We start from the raw sequence: 20,866 nt of genomic DNA on the forward strand, positions 1-20,866 counted from the left end.
CCCCTGTGAAAATCCACCGAGAAAGCTAACGTTAGCTTGTTAGCTTGAAGTGCGTCCTCATGATTGCTGAGTTTGGACTTTATTTGCACAGAAGAAGAAGAAGAAGAAGAAGAAGAAGAACTCACAAGTGGTCCATCATGGCGTCACTGTTCATGCAGGTAAGATGGTCAAAGAAGGAAGTGTTTACTGTGTGTTATTTGTTGTTACGTTAGAGGAAGGGTACAACATTACATCTTGTGCAGTGCAGACAACTGTCATGGCTGACAAAGTAAGCTGTCCTCATCATAGCTATTATTAAGTGTTGTGTCCTGTGAATGACGACAAAATATTAACTTATTAAATAATACTATTTCAACTCAGGTAAAACAAATAAAGTAAAAATACAGAAAGAAGTACATGAATAAGGATATCATTATAAATATTAATAATACTAATGGAGATGAAAAAGCACACGTCAATATTTCGTCTGAAGAAAAAGCACTTATTTATCCGAGATTTTAAAGAGTTTGAGATTGAAATCTTGAGTAATGAGTTTTTTAATCATAATTTAATCCAATAACATCCATTTTTTTTTTTTATAAATGTAGGACCATGTCCACAAAATGTCTAAAATGTAAGTGCTGAAATCAGGTTAAAGTCAAAAAGCCTGCACTGTCATGAACTTTAAAAACAAAGAGACCAAATAAGACTCTGAAAAGCTTTTGCTGCTTTCATTATAAAGTGTCTTAAAATCCACTTTGATTTAAAGTTTGATTTTCTTTATACAAATATGAGACTAATATATGTAAGCTCTTATTAGGGAGGACCATTAAACAGTGTGGCATTCACACCTGTATGTAAAGCTGTCTAGTTGTGATGGGGTCGCTCAAGACTCATGTTAATATAGTGGAAGAAATTGTACAATTAACTCACTTTTTTACTCCTCTGACAAAGACAATCATTTTATTGGTTGTAACGATTTATATTCAGTTATCTACATTTATGGAATACTTATTTTTCAAATTATAGTGCTTTATTCAAATCCTTAATGTATTAATTGGGATATTTATAATTTGCTCGTGATCTCTCTTGTATTGTGCTTTGTACTGGTTTGTACGGTGGCTGAGAGACCTCAACGCACAGCAAATTAAGAAAAACACATGCAAATACAAAAAACATGTGAAAAATATGTGGAGATGTTAAAGTATATTCTTACTTACCTAAACCCATCATTGTTACAGTCACACACGTCACATAAAGATAAATTGAGGCCAGGCTCTGTCCAGCTGTCAGAACTTGGTGTGGAAAGGGTCCATCATTTTGAAAAACTTCATTTCTCTTAGTGGTTTAGCAAACACCAGGCCACCTTGATTGAATGAGGGGAAAAACATAAACTAATGATAATATCAAAAAATCACAAAAATATTAATTCAACTTAAGGTGAATTGATGAAGTAAAATTGCCAACTTCAACTTACATAGAATAAAAGCAACCCAGTCTCATCAGAAAACGTTCAATGGCAACGTTGGTCCACTTGGAACGACGTTACCATCTCACAATCTGAGAGGCCAGATTGTGAGATGGTAACATTTAGTCCTCCCATTGTTTTGCATTGGCGTGTTCTCAGGTCACGTGACTCTCAAGCTCCCGTCTGCGGAGAGGAAAACATGGCGGAGATTCCCTGTTTTTTCAGATAAAAATATAATTTTGTAACTTAGTTTGGGCATAAAAATACATTCTGACACCATTTCTAGCGAGAAAGGTGCTCTTTGCTTCCACAGTCTTCAGCCAGTTCGTGCTTATGATAAATATTTTAATAGTTATGACGCATGTTTTTATCGTTGCTATGACGGTTGCCATGCCACCACGGCGCAGCTTGGTGTTTAAATCACAGTCCCTGCGTGGTGTCCTTCAGTGATCGTGAATGTTATTCTTCTTATATAATAGTAATATTTGAGGCTAGATTACATCTCTAATGAGAAGGAACCTGCGAGTCTGTTCATACCGAGGCCGGACCGAGTGCGCGAGCGGACCGGACCGAGTGCGCGACCGGACCGAGTGCGCGAGCGGACATGACGTGTGGCTGTCGTAAAAACCCTATTTGTAAACAACCAGTCCTTTTAACTCGGGGCTGCGTCATAAACACGGAGCGCTTGGAAGACCACGATGTCATCTTCCTTCTGTCAGGTAAGTAGTTTATTGTTTTTAAAGATCGTTACGATCTAGGTTTACAGTCCGAGTGCGGAGAGAGTCCGTCAATCCACACTATGGACGCTGTTCATCAGCTAATACGCCATTGTTAGCCACATGCTTCAGCCCACGGTAGCCTGTGCTACCTGGGAGGTGAATACATGGTTGTTGAAAACCAGTTCAAGACGCTTAGCTCATCATTGAGGGACGCTACAATATAAATATAAACATGAATTTGATTTATGAATGCTTTAGATTAATAAAGAGTGTATTTGTCTACCATTACTCCACAATATCAGATCAATTTGGTTTAATGTATAGTATGCACTATGACAATAATGTTTCCATGTTATGGAGTTGCGATTCATTTTATAAAACAATTGCTATGTTCTGTTTTTTAATCAAGGAGGATCAAAGTGAAGCTACAGGAGTTTCATTAACGTCAACAACTTGGACCGAACAGTTTGTTTTGCTTGATGAAGAGCAGGAAGGGCAGCCTGGAGAGAAAGAGAAGCCGGGTTGAGCCCACTACCATCATCCATGTACCACGAGGAAGATGAGGGAGAGAAATGATCCTACCGTTAAAGAGGTACTTTTAAGTTACATACCAGAAAAACCATTTTATATCATTTGCCAAATATACATTTTTATTAAATCCCCAAAGTACGCTTGCTGAAATACAAGTTAATATCACACTGAAAGAATTTTGATCAATCATGCTTCCCTGCTGTGATTGTTTAACTGGGAAAACAACTTTTTCCACAGGAAGGCAAGTAAATTTAAGGAATACATGTGCAAAGTTTTCCTCTGTTATGTATAATGATGACCCCCATCAAACATAATGTTAGCAATCTTTACACCTTTTAATTTATACTGATTATTTCTGTCTACATGTGTGAATTTGCCTTCATTAGTTTCAGAAAAGAGCGATGATGTATCGGTCAGTGGACGGCAGCACGAGACTCCGCAAACTAGTCTGTAAGCAAAGCAGACGAAGGCATCGAGGTTGCGGCCTGCCATCATTGTTATTTTGCTTAAGGGACTGAATATGTTTCATGCAGAAATATTAGCAATTCCCTTATATCTACCAAAACTGCTTGTTTCACAGACTGCAGTTTTGTTTTGATCCGATGTGGTGTGCAAATACAACCGTATCTGCAATGGGTTGTGGGGCATTAACATTTGTAACTCTAATTTTGTTTTGACAGACTGTGAAAAGAACGTTGAGAACATCACCACTCTACAGGAAGACACAGTCCAGTAATGGGTGTCAGAAGTTCAGTAGTGAACGACAGGTACTGTGGAAAAATGTGTGTCATTGTTGTACAATGTCCTTTGACTCTGTTTAAACAAGGTTAACACAAAAAGGTTTGATTGTAAAGTGATATTGGTATGAATTCATGTTATTCTCCTCTTCACAAGAAACAAACAATCAAAATTACCTGCAGAAAGCCCTTGATGGACGCTTCAGCTGCATCGTCAGACTGGCCAGACAGCAAGATGCCAACTTTACTGCCAATTTATTTGTGTAACATTCTGTGAGCAAATGTATAGATAACTTTTTGTAGATTGTAAAAATAGATAACCCATTTATTACAAAAAAACTACACTAGAATTACCGCACTGCGTTGTATGACTCCGCTAACCAGTGCAGTGTCCGTCTACATATTTCTACATATTTTCTCTCATATAAATGACACTGTATCTCTTGACAACTGAAACCATAAGATGAGGTCAGTGTGGCCTTGACCTTTTTACTTTAAGACAAATACAAAGTTAGACAATCCGAAAACATACAGTTATGCCTCCGGCGACTCGCTATTGCAGAGGCATTAAAACCGTAGTGTAGTAGATTGGATTTTATTGGTGTTACATTGGACATCTTGTATGGGTACACCAAAAAATATATTTGGTTTCACATTCTAGATGGCAATAAGCAGAGTCATCAACTCAGGAAAAATATTTCTGTAGAAAAGAAAGCCCTGTATGTATACATACACACAAACGCACTATTGAGACGTTTTGTTTTTTATCATATATTCTCAGGCAGTACTGATGCATTTACTGAGACGGGACGTGAGGGCCTACTCTGCGTGCTCAGAGTTCAAGCCCAGCAGGCTGCAGCGGGCCTGACATATTCTGGAACAGCAGCACAGTCTTTGGATGACTCCTCTGAAGATGAAAACATGGCGAGGTACTTCTCCACTGATGAAGAACTGTGAGGGCTGTGATTAGCTACACTCTCTTGCTACAAGGCTACTCATGCTACTCCCTGGCAGCCTTAGGAAGGCATTAGCTTGCTGTTGGGTAGCTGTTAGCTTCAGCATTTTTAGTTTTTAGTGGCCTGTCTGACGTTTATGTTTAAAAAAAAAATCAGAGGGAACCATCTTCATAATTTAACACTATGGTTTGTTTGTGTCCTTCAGTTCTTCTCAAGAGAAGCAGTACAGGTGTGCCTCAGCTCCACGGTCCCTCCTGCAGCCTCCGCTCCTGATGCTAACCTCATGTCTCCATCACACCAAGCAGCAGACCTGGATTGACAGACCTTTCTCCAGAGCTGCCCCCTCCCTCTGAAACCCCCCTCTCCAAAACACTATTTGTGTAGTTTTTAAAGTATTTTTTGCATGAGAATTGTTGATCATATCATTTCCAGCAGATGCCTTAATATAATGTTTGTGCACAATAAATGACATTGATCATAACATAATGGTATTTCCTTGCACTTCTACACCATGATATTGGCAGATAAGATGCTGATTACATTAAAGCAGTGAATGCTCTTCTTTAAGCAACATAAACAAACAATGATCCAATGGATCTGAAGTAGAATGGGCACATTACATTCTGTAGAGAATGCCTCAGTTATGGAAGTCAGAAAATAACTTTCTTTATCTGAGGTTCCAGTCATTTATAGTCACAGCAAAGCACACAGGTCTGGTTGTCTAGGGACACCCATATCATTGTTTAAGATGTGTAACATCAAGTTTGTGTTTCAGTGCAAAATTAGTCATTAGTCAAGAGTTCACCCTCTTGTTTACATTAAAATTAGGTGACCCAGATGTTTCACAATGCATCTGATAAGGTCTTATGAGAAACATTCTTAACATTAAAGAAATCAACACAGAGGCTAGCAATAGATGTTTGACTTTAATCCGTAGCTGGTAATCAGCGGCCTGACTTATTCAAACACATTAATACTACAATGAGTAAGGCAGGGGTTTTCCATCAGAAATCATTTCTGGGACATTAATTTAAAAGATCTCCAGTATAAGCAAATGTGTTTTAAAATTGGTTTACATCCAAGTGTGAGGCTGTCCTGGCACATGGAAATAAGATATATATATATTGTTTGTCTTAACTTTCCCTCAGTTTAGTACTTGCACTACTTGAAAAGCTCTATATAAATAAGATGTATTAATGTTTATACATTGCCCTCTAGTATATGTTTTCCTAAAAGTCACTGTAGATACAGAAATAACAGTATGGTTCAGGTGACAGTAAGTGGAAGCTGAAGGTAATTTCCATGTGCTCAAGAGAAACATAACGTGACGATATAGTTGATTTCTGATAGATAACCCCTGCCTCATTCATTGTAGTATTAATGTGTTTGAATAAGTCAGGCTGCCGATTACCAGCTACGGATTAAAGTCAAACAGTTATTGCTAGCCTCTGTGTTGATTTCTTTAATGTTAAGAATGTTTCTCATAAGACCTTATCAGATGCATTGTGAAACATCTGGGTCACCTAATTTTAATGTAAACAAGAGGGTGAACTCTTGACTAATGACTAATTTTGCACTGAAACACAAACTTGATGTTACACATCTTAAACAATGATATGGGTGTCCCTAGACAACCAGACCTGTGTGCTTTGCTGTGACTATAAATGACTGGAACCTCAGATAAAGAAAGTTATTTTCTGACTTCCATAACTGAGGCATTCTCTACAGAATGTAATGTGCCCATTCTACTTCAGATCCATTGGATCATTGTTTGTTTATGTTGCTTAAAGAAGAGCATTCACTGCTTTAATGTAATCAGCATCTTATCTGCCAATATCATGGTGTAGAAGTGCAAGGAAATACCATTATGTTATGATCAATGTCATTTATTGTGCACAAACATTATATTAAGGCATCTGCTGGAAATGATATGATCAACAATTCTCATGCAAAAAATACTTTAAAAACTACACAAATAGTGTTTTGGAGAGGGGGGTTTCAGAGGGAGGGGGCAGCTCTGGAGAAAGGTCTGTCAATCCAGGTCTGCTGCTTGGTGTGATGGAGACATGAGGTTAGCATCAGGAGCGGAGGCTGCAGGAGGGACCGTGGAGCTGAGGCACACCTGTACTGCTTCTCTTGAGAAGAACTGAAGGACACAAACAAACCATAGTGTTAAATTATGAAGATGGTTCCCTCTGATTTTTTTTTTAAACATAAACGTCAGACAGGCCACTAAAAACTAAAAATGCTGAAGCTAACAGCTACCCAACAGCAAGCTAATGCCTTCCTAAGGCTGCCAGGGAGTAGCATGAGTAGCCTTGTAGCAAGAGAGTGTAGCTAATCACAGCCCTCACAGTTCTTCATCAGTGGAGAAGTACCTCGCCATGTTTTCATCTTCAGAGGAGTCATCCAAAGACTGTGCTGCTGTTCCAGAATATGTCAGGCCCGCTGCAGCCTGCTGGGCTTGAACTCTGAGCACGCAGAGTAGGCCCTCACGTCCCGTCTCAGTAAATGCATCAGTACTGCCTGAGAATATATGATAAAAAACAAAACGTCTCAATAGTGCGTTTGTGTGTATGTATACATACAGGGCTTTCTTTTCTACAGAAATATTTTTCCTGAGTTGATGACTCTGCTTATTGCCATCTAGAATGTGAAACCAAATATATTTTTTGGTGTACCCATACAAGATGTCCAATGTATCACCAATAAAATCCAATCTACTACACTACGGTTTTAATGCCTCTGCAATAGCGAGTCGCCGGAGGCATAACTGTATGTTTTCGGATTGTCTAACTTTGTATTTGTCTTAAAGTAAAAAGGTCAAGGCCACACTGACCTCATCTTATGGTTTCAGTTGTCAAGAGATACAGTGTCATTTATATGAGAGAAAATATGTAGAAATATGTAGACGGACACTGCACTGGTTAGCGGAGTCATACAACGCAGTGCGGTAATTCTAGTGTAGTTTTTTTGTAATAAATGGGTTATCTATTTTTACAATCTACAAAAAGTTATCTATACATTTGCTCACAGAATGTTACACAAATAAATTGGCATTAAAGTTGGCATCTTGCTGTCTGGCCAGTCTGACGATGCAGCTGAAGCGTCCATCAAGGGCTTTCTGCAGGTAATTTTGATTGTTTGTTTCTTGTGAAGAGGAGAATAACATGAATTCATACCAATATCACTTTACAATCAAACCTTTTTGTGTTAACCTTGTTTAAACAGAGTCAAAGGACATTGTACAACAATGACACACATTTTTCCACAGTACCTGTCGTTCACTACTGAACTTCTGACACCCATTACTGGACTGTGTCTTCCTGTAGAGTGGTGATGTTCTCAACGTTCTTTTCACAGTCTGTCAAAACAAAATTAGAGTTACAAATGTTAATGCCCCACAACCCATTGCAGATACGGTTGTATTTGCACACCACATCGGATCAAAACAAAACTGCAGTCTGTGAAACAAGCAGTTTTGGTAGATATAAGGGAATTGCTAATATTTCTGCATGAAACATATTCAGTCCCTTAAGCAAAATAACAATGATGGCAGGCCGCAACCTCGATGCCTTCGTCTGCTTTGCTTACAGACTAGTTTGCGGAGTCTCGTGCTGCCGCCCACTGACCGATACATCATCGCTCTTTTCTGAAACTAATGAAGGCAAATTCACACATGTAGACAGAAATAATCAGTATAAATTAAAAGGTGTAAAGATTGCTAACATTATGTTTGATGGGGGTCATCATTATACATAACAGAGGAAAACTTTGCACATGTATTCCTTAAATTTACTTGCCTTCCTGTGGAAAAAGTTGTTTTCCCAGTTAAACAATCACAGCAGGGAAGCATGATTGATCAAAATTCTTTCAGTGTGATATTAACTTGTATTTCAGCAAGCGTACTTTGGGGATTTAATAAAAATGTATATTTGGCAAATGATATAAAATGGTTTTTCTGGTATGTAACTTAAAAGTACCTCTTTAACGGTAGGATCATTTCTCTCCCTCATCTTCCTCGTGGTACATGGATGATGGTAGTGGGCTCAACCCGGCTTCTCTTTCTCTCCAGGCTGCCCTTCCTGCTCTTCATCAAGCAAAACAAACTGTTCGGTCCAAGTTGTTGACGTTAATGAAACTCCTGTAGCTTCACTTTGATCCTCCTTGATTAAAAAACAGAACATAGCAATTGTTTTATAAAATGAATCGCAACTCCATAACATGGAAACATTATTGTCATAGTGCATACTATACATTAAACCAAATTGATCTGATATTGTGGAGTAATGGTAGACAAATACACTCCTTATTAATCTAAAGCATTCATAAATCAAATTCATGTTTATATTTATATTGTAGCGTCCCTCAATGATGAGCTAAGCGTCTTGAACTGGTTTTCAACAACCATGTATTCACCTCCCAGGTAGCACAGGCTACCGTGGGCTGAAGCATGTGGCTAACAATGGCGTATTAGCTGATGAACAGCGTCCATAGTGTGGATTGACGGACTCTCTCCGCACTCGGACTGTAAACCTAGATCGTAACGATCTTTAAAAACAATAAACTACTTACCTGACAGAAGGAAGATGACATCGTGGTCTTCCAAGCGCTCCGTGTTTATGACGCAGCCCCGAGTTAAAAGGACTGGTTGTTTACAAATAGGGTTTTTACGACAGCCACACGTCATGTCCGCTCGCGCACTCGGTCCGGTCGCGCACTCGGTCCGGTCCGCTCGCGCACTCGGTCCGGCCTCGGTATGAACAGACTCGCAGGTTCCTTCTCATTAGAGATGTAATCTAGCCTCAAATATTACTATTATATAAGAAGAATAACATTCACGATCACTGAAGGACACCACGCAGGGACTGTGATTTAAACACCAAGCTGCGCCGTGGTGGCATGGCAACCGTCATAGCAACGATAAAAACATGCGTCATAACTATTAAAATATTTATCATAAGCACGAACTGGCTGAAGACTGTGGAAGCAAAGAGCACATTTCTCGCTAGAAATGGTGTCAGAATGTATTTTTATGCCCAAACTAAGTTACAAAATTATATTTTTATCTGAAAAAACAGGGAATCTCCGCCATGTTTTCCTCTCCGCAGACGGGAGCTTGAGAGTCACGTGACCTGAGAACACGCCAATGCAAAACAATGGGAGGACTAAATGTTACCAACTCACAATCTTAGAGGCCAGATTGTGAGATGGTAACGTCGTTCCAAGTGGACCAACGTTGCCATTGAACGTTTTCTGATGAGACTGGGTTGAATAAAAGATAAGCTGTATGCAGTTAACGTCGTGGCTGCCCAGGTTAGTCCCATTGACGGAGTGTACACCATCTCAGCTGTGCCAACAATGAAGCCTCCTCCAACATATGTAGCTGCAGGATGGACCAACACACAGCAGATATTTGGACAAAGACTAAAGGTTAGATCATAATTCAGTATTATTGATTAATAGGACCAGTAGGACTTCACCCAACAAAGACTGTTGTTTGTCAAATCTGATTTGGCTGTTTATTATTCATATTAAACTAAATACATTTTGAAAGAGTATAGCTTCCCAAACAGTGGCAAAGATTTACTTCTTCACTCTCTCCTATCTATCTGTCATGGCAACTCATCAAAGTGTTTGTGCGTGCATTACTTTGTCTCCTCCCATCCAACAGAATAAAAACACAACATGCCTCATACAGCTCCTGTGGTGTCATCCAAGTATCCGGAAGCCCTGACATTCATATTGCACTCGAAACGGCGTCATTACATTTCAATGAGCTGAAGCTTTTATCCAAACCGACTCACAATAAGTGCATCAACCATGAGGGAACAAACCCAGAACATCAAGAATCAAGTGACTACTTAGCTTAAAAAAATCCAAACTATAAAGTGCTACATGAAAGTGCAACTCAAAAGAACTCAACTTTTTTATTTGTTATGACAAAATGTTTTAATCCAAGTTGTGGTTTGAAGGGATGTGTCTTTAGTCTGCGGCGGAAGATGTGAAGGACTTTCTGTCCTGATGCCACTGGTAACCAGTGGAGCTGCAGGTTTCTGGATGAGATGCAGAGGTTTGGATGGCACTAGCAGGTAGACCTGCCAGGAGGCAGGGGCAATAGCCTAGGTGTGATATGACCAGAGCCTGGACCAGAGCCTGGACCAGAACCTGGACCAGAGCTTGGACTAGAACCTGGACCAGAACCTGGACCAGAACCTGCACCAGAACCTGTGACGCCCTCTGAGTGAGAAAGGGGCCTATTCTCCTGATGTTGTGCAACATGAATCTATAGGAACAGATTGTTGCAGTAGTGTTGGCAGTGAGGGAGAGTTGACTGTCGTGTGTCACACCCAGGTTCATAGCATTCTGGGGGGGATTAGTGTGCTGTATTTTGAATTCTTCATTACCTGGGGGGGGGTGTCTCCATCTTGTCCTAATATATTGAACATGTGGTATATTATCTCTGCCTCCTCTGTGTGTAGAGTCTTTGTGTTTCTCTTGGTCAGGTTGTCTTTTACGTTTGCGTTTTTTCAGTCGTCCGGCTCCTGTGTTTCCAGTTGTCTATACTCTCAGTTTTCATCACCTGAGCTCTTTTGCCATCCTTCTATGTGTGAGCCAGTTTTTATGTATGTATATATATAATGTATACACTACTTGCTGTATATCTTGTTTGTCTGTATTTGGATCTAGCTCAGCAACTTTCTAAGTACAACTACAGACAGGCGGTTATTTAATGAGCTTGTGACTTCTTGCTTTTCCCTCGCTTATGCTACATGTTGATATGAATCTTATTCTGGGTCAGAGAGGACATCACATAATGTAGCTGTTATCAAATGGAAGAGCTTGTTTTAGAATTTGAAGCCAGTATAGTAAAAAAAAATTGTCCTGTCTTTTCTAAATAAACCAGCTGCAAGGATTCAGTGATCATTTAATCAACTTTATTAAAAGATTATGGTGAAGTGTTTCAAATGAAAGTGTGTAAATACAAAAGATTTTAGGTGCCCTGTAACATCACAGATTGAAATGCCAGCAATTTGAAGGAGTAATTTACAACCATTACGATATCTGATTTTGTATCTCACCATGACACTTTACACCATAAGAGACACACAACATGGTGAGATAACAATCTCTGTAGTTCAGTAGATCTCGCTGTCATTTGCCTCAGTTTAAACAAAGAACCCAATAAAGCACCAAAGTTGCAATAAGAACTTGTTTTAATGAAAGAAAGACAATCTTGTTTAACTGTAGACAAATGTGCTCAGTGAACTGGTGCCATCTATGTCCACTTGTCTTAATACCCCTGTGTTTGGATGCAGAAGTCTCCATGGGGATGTAGAATGTGATAGAACTTCCTGGTCTGTGTGAGAATTCAAACAACAGATATTCAGGGACTCTAACACTCTGAGTTAAGCATCGGCTCTGAGGCCTCAGTCTGAGAACATGTGTTATCAAGTGTCTCTTTCTCATTGTCTTCTTTGGCCCCATGTACCAGTGTCAGCTCTCGTGCTGATTGCTGGACCTTCACCTTGAACACGTCACACTTCTCAGGTAACAGGCCTTTGTTGAAGAGCACAGACGTCAGATAGGAGAACAACACAATGGCAGCAATGGCAGACACCATGGAGATGGTCTTAACTGGAGCATACTGGACATAAACTCCATCCTCAAGAACACATCCTGGGAAGTGGAGGACAACTGGCACCCCGAGTGATGGGAGTCCACTGAGAACTCTGAGCACCAATCCTACCACACAGCCCATAACAGCTCCGTAACCATTGGAGATATTGAAGAAGAGGATGCAGACCAGTTGAGGGAAGATTATGATGTAGGCCACTTCAGCACTAAGAATCCAGTAGAGTAAGACACTGTTTTCATGGCCTGTTAGTGATGTACCAACCATCGGCGTCGGCAGACCCTTTTCACCGGGGCACGTGCCCCGTTGTGGATCTGCGGTGCCTGGGTATGCCTGGGGCACTGATTTTTTAATTAATTAATTTATTTATACCTTTAATTTTTTTTTATTTAAGTCTGACTCATCTGGCAATCTACAGAATGCATGCTAGCATTTTTTTTTCTTAAAATAGGCCTATAGACTACCACTTTCGTTAGAATTTAAGTCCGACATACGGACAGAGTAATTAGAATCCACTTGCGGCCACTCGGAGCATGTTGCAGCCGGAGAGTTGCCTGTAACACAGAGCCAGGAGTTGTCCAGCACAGCGTCAGCGACCATTCACTCCGGCCGGCGTGAAGTGAAGTAAACAGTAAGCGTTACATTTTTATCCTCTGGAAGCATAGAATGTCTAACAAATGTGTATGCCTTTCATCAAATAAGGTGAAGGGGCGTCTCTGAAGTGGTGTTATTAGCTAATGTGGTCACGTCTGTCGTTATGCTATAGTAGCCAGACAGTTCGCTAATATATTAAACTGTAGCGATAACTGTTTAAGCTGGACCTGTTGATCGGAGAAAGATCACAAATGTCGGGTTCACACTACATGCCATCTTATGGTGTTTCTCGATTCTTTACGTTCATGTTTTCAGGGGGTGATGATCCCGTGATGGGGTATCCAAGTTGTCTTGTCAGCTTAGTTAGCTAGCTATCGGCATACTGTATAAGACATCTTCTCAAGTTGCCTGGAACCAATGGCACCGATGTTATACTAGCGCAATTTATAACAGAATACAACACTCGGAGGTGGAAGCTGTTTTGTACGCTGTTGCTTTTAAAAATAGCCCAGTGCATGCTTAAATAAGCAGGCTGGCTTAAGCAGCTCAAGCACACGTTGGTCTCAAAGTTGAAAATGAATGATTCTGAAATTATTCTCATTCTGGTGTTTTCTGCTCGAGTAGGCCTACAGACAAAAGCACAGACATTAAGGGGGCATGATGACATACAGGTGGTTACTTTCAAGACAGTAGAAACATAATGTAGAAAAAACAAACAATTGATAGGTATCATTCATAGCATGCATATAGACGAATGTCCTGTTTTTACTATTCGTTTTTTTGGTGTGTCAGGTATGTAGAAAGTTATGGAAGAAGTATGTTGTACTAGTAGGCTATGTTATTTTATGATCTTTTGCTGGCATTGAATTATTTGTTATCTCAGTGACCGGAACTAGATATAACAGCCTACTGTATTAGTTATGATTTTGATCTCAATTCAACTCAAACAACATTGTTCTTGTAGATGGACATCAGAAAGTTATTCGCTCGGAGCAGGGATAAAGCAGCAAGGAGAAATGAGAGAGCTACGCTAGGTAACAAGGCAATGCAAACCACTTTTAGGTAACAACCCAGTTGAGTTGACCACTGGTCACTAGCCCAAGCCTAACAGTTACATATCTGTCCAGACAAAGAGGAGCAGCAGAGTGCCGGAGGAGGTGACGGAGGAGTTGAAGGAAAAGGTGAAGGAGAGAGGGATGTTGATGAGCACGAGCAGAGGTGATATGACTATTACTTTCATATTAATTAGGAATAACTGCAAACAGGTTATACACAAGTAACTTTACATATGCATATATACAAATCTAGATAGTGAAAATGCAGACAGGAGACTGTAATATGTTCTTGTTGCTTCAAGACTCAGTGCAGCAGAGTGCAGAGGAGAGGAGCAGATTGAAGGGACGCAGGTAGAGTTGGCATTGAGAGATGACACTGACAGGTGAGACTCAGCTTAGATTTGATTAATTTTATTTGAACTTTTAATGGTTATCTGAGGTAACCATTGATCATATGATTTTTTGTATGTTGCACCAGACAGGAGAATCAGAGGGCAGAAGAGAATGAGCTGGTTGAGGCAGGGGAAATGCAGAGAGAGAAGGAAGGACAACAGGAGACAGACAGGCCAGAGAGATCACACCCCAGATATGAGACTGAGAAAACAGTTGCCACAGTGGCAGAGAACATTAGACTGGGGGCAAGAGAAAAAAGCAGTGTCCACAATGTTGAGGGACATACAAGTGATCTTGGGGGAAAGGAGTCTGGCCCAAACCAAGTTAAGTTGTCAAAATATCCCCAGCACAACTTTGGTGCCAAGAATCGATCCTTTAACGCCAACTGGTTTGAAAGCTTTACATGGCTGGAATATTCCAAGTCTAAAGATGCAGCCTTTTGTTTTCCCTGTAGAATATTTGGGAAACATTTGAAGAATGACACCTTTGTAAACACTGGCTTTCAAAATTGGAAAAAAGCTCTGGATGTCTATAGAGAGCATGAGAAATCACCAGCCCATAAGGCAAGCATGGAGTCTTGGTGTAGTTATAAAGCCAGTGCGGCTCATGGCAGTGTTGTCGAGCAGTTGGATTCTGCAAGTGAGCGTGAAATCAAAGAGAGACGCGAGTACCTCAGCCGGGTTGTGGCTGTTACCAAGTTTTTGGGTAAACAAAATATCCCATTCCGTGGCCATGATGAGGGCATGTCCAGCGACAACCAGGGAAACTTTCTGGAGTGTATGAACCTCTTGAAAGAGTTTGATCCTTTTCTTCAGGCATATTCACCACCATCTCACAGTACATACTTATCACCTTCATCCCAAAATGAGGTCATTCAATGCTGTGCCCAAGAGATAGTAAAAGCTATCAGTCAAGAAATAAAGGAGGCTGGAATGTTTTCAGTAATGGCAGATGAAGCGAGAGATGGCACCACTGAGCAGCTAGCTGTGTGTGTTCGTTATGTTGCTGGGGGGAGTGTGAAAGAGCATTTGCTAGCCATGACAGATTTGAAAGGGTTTGACGCAGAGTCCATTACCACTGCAATTGAAGATCAGCTAAGATTTAATGGCTTAGATCATGTGAAGGTGGTTGCACAGGCTTATGATGGCGCCTCAGTCATGAGTGGGACTGTTGGAGGGGTCCAAGCTAAGTTCAGAGAGAACCATCCCATGGCCATTTATGTGCATTGCTATGCACATCAATTGAATTTAGTGCTGTGTTGCACATGTCAAGCCATACCAGAGGCCAGGAATTTATTTGACCTCATGCAGAATGTGTATACATTCTTTTCAGTCTCCCTTGTTAACCACGACAAGTTTAAGGAGACCCAGAAACAGCTTGGCTTACAGCCTTCTGAGCTGGTACAGCTGTCCAAGACCCGATGGTCGTGCCAGCTGAGGTCAATCAACGCTATGATAGAGAATTTCCCCGCAGTTCTCACGTGCCTGTCCAACATCAGCAACCCCACGGCTGTGGGTTTGCATGCCAACCTTGCCAGGTTCACCACAATTTATCTGTTGATGGTCTTCAAGACTTTTTTGTCTGTGACAGAAAGTCTTCACAAATACCTGCAAAGTGAAACTGTGGACCTGGCAAAAGCAGAGGAGTTTAAATGCGCTGTGTGTGCCACTCTAAAAGAAATGCGCACTGACCCCAAAGCGACGGAGGTATATGACCGTGCAAAGGCCTTGTGCGAAACGCACCAAATCCCTGAGTCATGTGTTCCAAGACAAAGGCAAAAGCAAAGACGCCTGGAGGAGTACATAGTCGAGTCTAGTTGTGGGGCAGCGAGTGACCTAGGCAATGCTGAAAAATTGAGAACAAATGTCTACCTACCTTGCCTAGACAGGATGATTGCGGAGCTGGAGCAACGCTTTTCATCTCTGAACAGCGTTGTTCTGAAGGGTGTTCAGGCCTGTAACCCAGGCTCGAGCACCTTTCTCAAAGAGGAGGACCTCAGAGGTCTCGCAGATCACTACAATGTTGATCTTAAACAAGAGGAGGTGTGGGTAGCGAAACATTACCTGGACAGAAAGCAGGAGAGCCTGCCAATTACTGACATGCAATGTCTTTTCGGTTTACTCGATAATGTCATGTTCCCTACACTGACACAGGTCATTAAAATATGTCTGACCATTCCTGTGTCCAGCTGCAGTTGTGAAAGGACATTCAGCGTACTGAGACGCCTTCACACTTGGTTGAGGAGCACAATGGGGCAAGATAGGCTTCATCATCTTGCCATCATGTCGGTTGAGCGAGGAGAACTCTCCAAATTAAGCCAGTCACAATTGATCGACAGCTTCGCAAAAATGAAGCAGAGGCGCTACCGTTTACTGTTAAAAAAATGAACAGCTCCCCTATCTTTCTGGCCATGATATACACACCTCATAGGATCATCACCATCACACATAGGATGGTCTGAAATAGAAATGATAAACACAGACATGTATGTATGTAGAGGTGTTTTTTTGTTTTTCCTTTTACAGTTGCACATTTCAAGTTTTCAGTTTTCAAGTTCATGTTTGCTGACAGATATTTATTCATGTTTGATGAAGATACGCTTTATGATAATAAATAAGTGCTATAAAATATTTGCTTGCGTGCTTGCATTAATTATCTGTGCCCATGCTTTTTTTAAATAAATAACTGCCCAAAATTTTTTTAGCTCGCGCGCTTCGCGCGCTCACATTTTTTTTTCGGTGCCCTATTGTGCCCCTGTATGGTATTGGGTGAGCTGACGCCCCTGGTACCAACCAAACCCACGAACATCACAGCACCTCGGATCACCCACTTAATCTCTCTGTCTGATGCCTGGAGAAAAGGTAGGAGGAGGTGAAGAGGTTTGAGATAACTATTACCTTATAATTCAATGTTCTCACCTGTGGCCTCAGGATGTTCTTGTATATGTTGACAGTGAAGACAGAAGCAGCAGAAATCAAACCAGAATCAGCAGATGACATCACAGCAGCAGCAACACATCCAGTTCCGATTATGGAGATGAAGGACGGGGTGAGGTGCTGTAATGTGATGGGCAGGACTTGAGCTGCTTCCCCACGTTCATATGGAAATGGAGAACCATAAGAGGTCAGGTTCCAATCTGAGGAGCAGACCCAAAAAAATTCAGACAGAAATAAAGCATAACAGTCAACACCGTATAAAGTGATCAAGGATAAAGTAATCAACCGTCCAAATCGTCAACAGAATTGCTCCTATTCAAAGGCTGGTTAAATAACTTGTTTATAGTGGTCAAGTAGTCTGCTTTCAGTGATCATTTGGGGTGTTGGTACCGGGTATTTGTGATCTACAGTTCGGCCCACATGTGTAGACACAGCCTTGAGTACATGTTCTTTGTTCTGGAGACAAACCAAAGCTTCCAGAACTCAGTCTCCCAGGGTGCCTCAACGTCACACAGAGGTGTGAAATATGACCGGAGACACAAGTTTCAACCATTATTGGTCACTCTGGGCCCCATGACCCATGAGGTCACCATGGAAATGTAAGCCCAGTTCTCCCATCCTTCTTTCTCCTTCTACTCAACCCTCTGAGAGGTAAAGTGTGGCTGTCCAGCTCACTTGCTCTTTTCAACTCATCCTTTCGACTCAAAGACTGTTCATTCGATTCCCTGTGATGATTATAAGTTATTTGAATTTATCTTATGCTCTTCACAGTCTTTCTTTGCATGCAACAAGCTACTTTCTCTAACCTGGCACACACACACACACACATATATTTTTATATAGTAAGTACACCTTTAGTGATTTGTGTTTTTATACTTGTTATCTTTATAATCAATGTTTGTCTTTCTCAAGGGTTGTTTACAATAATGTTGCATGAGTGTGAGTTTTGCCAACCTCTACACTGTCAAGAACTCTATATCCTTCAACTTAACTAACTATCTTTCTGGTAATTTTGGTTATAGTTATTAATTTAATTGTTATCAGAGTTCCAAATATATAGTTAGTATTTTCATGACACTTTATCAATACATCTTTTCCCTTCCTTTGAAGGGTGGTGCCCAGAGTAACTTGAATCAATTAAAGTTATTATTTAATATTAATATTTTTAATATTCAATATTAGTTCTGACAACCATATTTATTGAATGCCGAAAGGCACACCATTTAATTGTCTCACGTTTAATATATCAATTGCCCAACAGAGCTCTTTGTATATTTGGACTGTAAAATAGTTATTTTCTTACAGTAGACTCTGCTGCACTAAGGATTGTGACTCAGCACTTTGTTTTATATGGTAATAGATCAACCTTGGTTTCAGAACCCACTGTTTAGTACACAAATCAACAAAAGGTTACCTTGCTCTGTACCTGCTCACTAAGTTATGTGAAGATGTGGCTTCTTGGTTTCCTGTCATTTGATTTAACATGTTTTGTTCTTTCGGTAACATTAGATACAACTGATAAGTGGATGTTAGATTCCACAATTTACATGTCAGTACCTGTAGATGCAGCAGCTGCCCCAAGCAGTATTGGAGGTATTCCAAACACAAGTAGGACGAAAGCAGCGACTAAGCACGAGCGCTTAGCTGTGGCTAATGAAGAAGCTGCCAACGTCCTCTGGTGTAAACACTGATATCCCAGACTTCCCAGTGCCTATAAAATGAGACAGAATTAAAATATGAGTCATGTGTCTTTATCTTGAGGATTTCTCTCAACACTAGTGAAATACATTTGACATCAGCCACAGTTTTGCTCCATCTTACAAACATCAAGAAATCATCCATCATGATCCCGGTCTTCTCCAGTCCTGGTGCACCAATCCAGGGAGCGTGTAAGGTGTTGTTCATCAGAGTCTTGCTGATGTCCATGCAGTTAGGGTTCATCAAGACAAAGGGAACACACAGCCACTGCAGAGACAAATACAAATGTAAGTAATGGACAAAGACTCCAGCAATTTATAAAACCTTAAAAACCAGCAACTCACCAAGCTAATGAATATAAGAACAAGCTGAATAATATCAGTGTAGGCCACAGAGTAGAGACCTCCCAGCAGAGTGTAGATGATGACAACAGCAGCAGAGATCCAGATACAAAGAGTGTAGGGCAATTCCAGGACCACACTCAGGGTTCCTCCTGTTAAACACCTTGTATCAGTGAAATTCTACTTATATACAGACTGTACAAGTATCACTGACTCATATTCCTTCAAATACATTCATTTTAAACTTACATTTAAACACACACACATATGAGGAGAGGTTAAAGTGCTTCTGTTTATTCTTACTTACCTAAACAAATCATTGTAAATGCTAACCATAGTATATCAATAAAAATTGAGGCCAGGCTCAGTCCAGCTGTCAGAACTTGTCCATACTTGATGTAGAAAGGGTCCATCATTGTGACACACTTCATTTCTCTAAGTGGTTTAGCAAACACCAGGCCACCTTGATGTAATGAGGGGAAAAACAGAAACTAAGGATAATATAAAAAAATCACAAAAATATTGATTCAACTTAAGATGAATTGAAGAAGTAAAATTGCCAACTTCAACTTACATAGAATAAAAGATGAGCTGTATGCAGTTAACATCGTGGCGGCCCAGGTTAGTCCCATTGACGGAGTGTACACCATCTCAGCTGTGCCAACAATGAAGCCTCCTCCAACCCATGTAGCTGCAGGATGGATCAACACACAGCAGATATTTGGACAAAGACTAAAGGTTAGATCATAATTCAGTATTATTGATCAATAGGACCAGTTGGACTTCACCCAACAAAGACTGTTGTTAGTCAAATCTGATTTAGCAGTTTATTATTCATATTAAAAGCCAATTCATGATGTTTTCTTATAAAAATAATGCTTTTATAAATTGCCAGATCTTTCTGATCTCTATGCCGCGATGGACAGTTTTCATCCTGTTGTCTTCAGCTGAGCTGTCCTCACCTGTCATGGTTAAGATCCCAACCATCCAGTTGATGCTCCGGTTTCCCAGTAACGTCATCTCCGTCTCATTTGCTCCACTTTTCTTCTGTTCCCTCTTGGACTTGAAAGAAGCCCAGATGCCGGTCCCAAGGACCAACAGGTAGAAGAGCACCATCAATATCACTCCTGGGATGTTCACTGCCATGATGAAGAATGTTGACTGTCTTTCACACCAGCCTGTTTTCACTTGAGTGATCGGCCTCAACAGACCTCTGGCAAAATTCATTTCTACATTGGGAAAGAATGGGTGTGGCTACAGGGGGACCTGTCAAACAGGTCTGAACCCTCTGGTCTGAACATGAGGCTGACCAACTTTGATTAATCTTATATCTGTCAAGGCGACTCATCAAGGTGTTTGTGTGTGTGTGTGTGTGTGTGTGTGTGTGTGTGTTACTTTGTCTCCTCCCATCAGAGAAATTCCTAAAAGGTTTCTTGATTACACTTTTACTGAATAACTCTCACTTCTATTACACAAGATAATGTGGCCTCGATGCCCAGATGTAAAAAGCCAACAGTATAAAAACACAACATGCCTCCATACAGCTCCTGTGTTGTCATCCAAGTATCCGGAAGCCCTGACATTCATATTGCACTCGAAACGGCGTCACTACATTTCATTGAGCTGAAGCTTTTATCCAAACCGACTCACAATAAGTGCATCAACCATGAGGGAACAAACCCAGAATAACAAGAATCAAGTGACTACTTAGCTTCAAAAAGGCCAAACTACAAAGTGCTACATGTAAGTGCAACTCAACAGAACTACACTTTTTTATTTGTTAAGACAAAATGTTTTAATCCAAGTTGAGGTTTGAAGGGATG

The 20,866-nt window shown here is 40.6% G+C and overlaps 1 protein-coding gene and 2 long non-coding RNA genes across 3 annotated transcripts; 1 reads left to right on the forward strand and 2 right to left on the reverse strand.

Moving 5' to 3' along the window:
- Positions 1-6,042: 6,042 nt before the first annotated feature.
- On the reverse strand, positions 6,043-9,084 carry LOC128449666 (uncharacterized). Its single transcript, XR_008339896.1, has 5 exons — positions 8,966-9,084; positions 8,374-8,556; positions 7,668-7,754; positions 6,769-6,916; positions 6,043-6,536 (listed from the first exon to the last, which is right to left on the reverse strand). It is a non-coding gene; the product is annotated as an uncharacterized LOC128449666 (long non-coding RNA).
- Positions 9,085-11,353: 2,269 nt separating this feature from the next.
- LOC128450117 (high-affinity choline transporter 1) lies at positions 11,354-20,268 on the reverse strand. The gene is made up of 9 exons (XM_053433582.1): positions 20,006-20,268; positions 19,618-19,734; positions 19,351-19,506; positions 19,047-19,195; positions 18,826-18,969; positions 18,562-18,715; positions 16,987-17,204; positions 16,862-16,918; positions 11,354-12,308 (listed from the first exon to the last, which is right to left on the reverse strand). Exons 1-9 carry the CDS (start codon positions 20,187-20,189, stop codon positions 11,787-11,789), a joined length of 1,701 nt encoding a protein of 566 aa, XP_053289557.1. The 5' UTR covers positions 20,190-20,268; the 3' UTR covers positions 11,354-11,786.
- Positions 12,297-14,545, forward strand: LOC128450119 (uncharacterized). The gene is made up of 3 exons (XR_008339951.1): positions 12,297-13,838; positions 13,978-14,058; positions 14,154-14,545. It is a non-coding gene; the product is annotated as an uncharacterized LOC128450119 (long non-coding RNA).
- Positions 20,269-20,866: the final 598 nt, after the last annotated feature.

The sequence above is a fragment of the Pleuronectes platessa genome, chromosome 10 (assembly GCF_947347685.1).
Source record: "Pleuronectes platessa chromosome 10, fPlePla1.1, whole genome shotgun sequence".
Taxonomy (NCBI): domain Eukaryota; kingdom Metazoa; phylum Chordata; class Actinopteri; order Pleuronectiformes; family Pleuronectidae; genus Pleuronectes; species Pleuronectes platessa.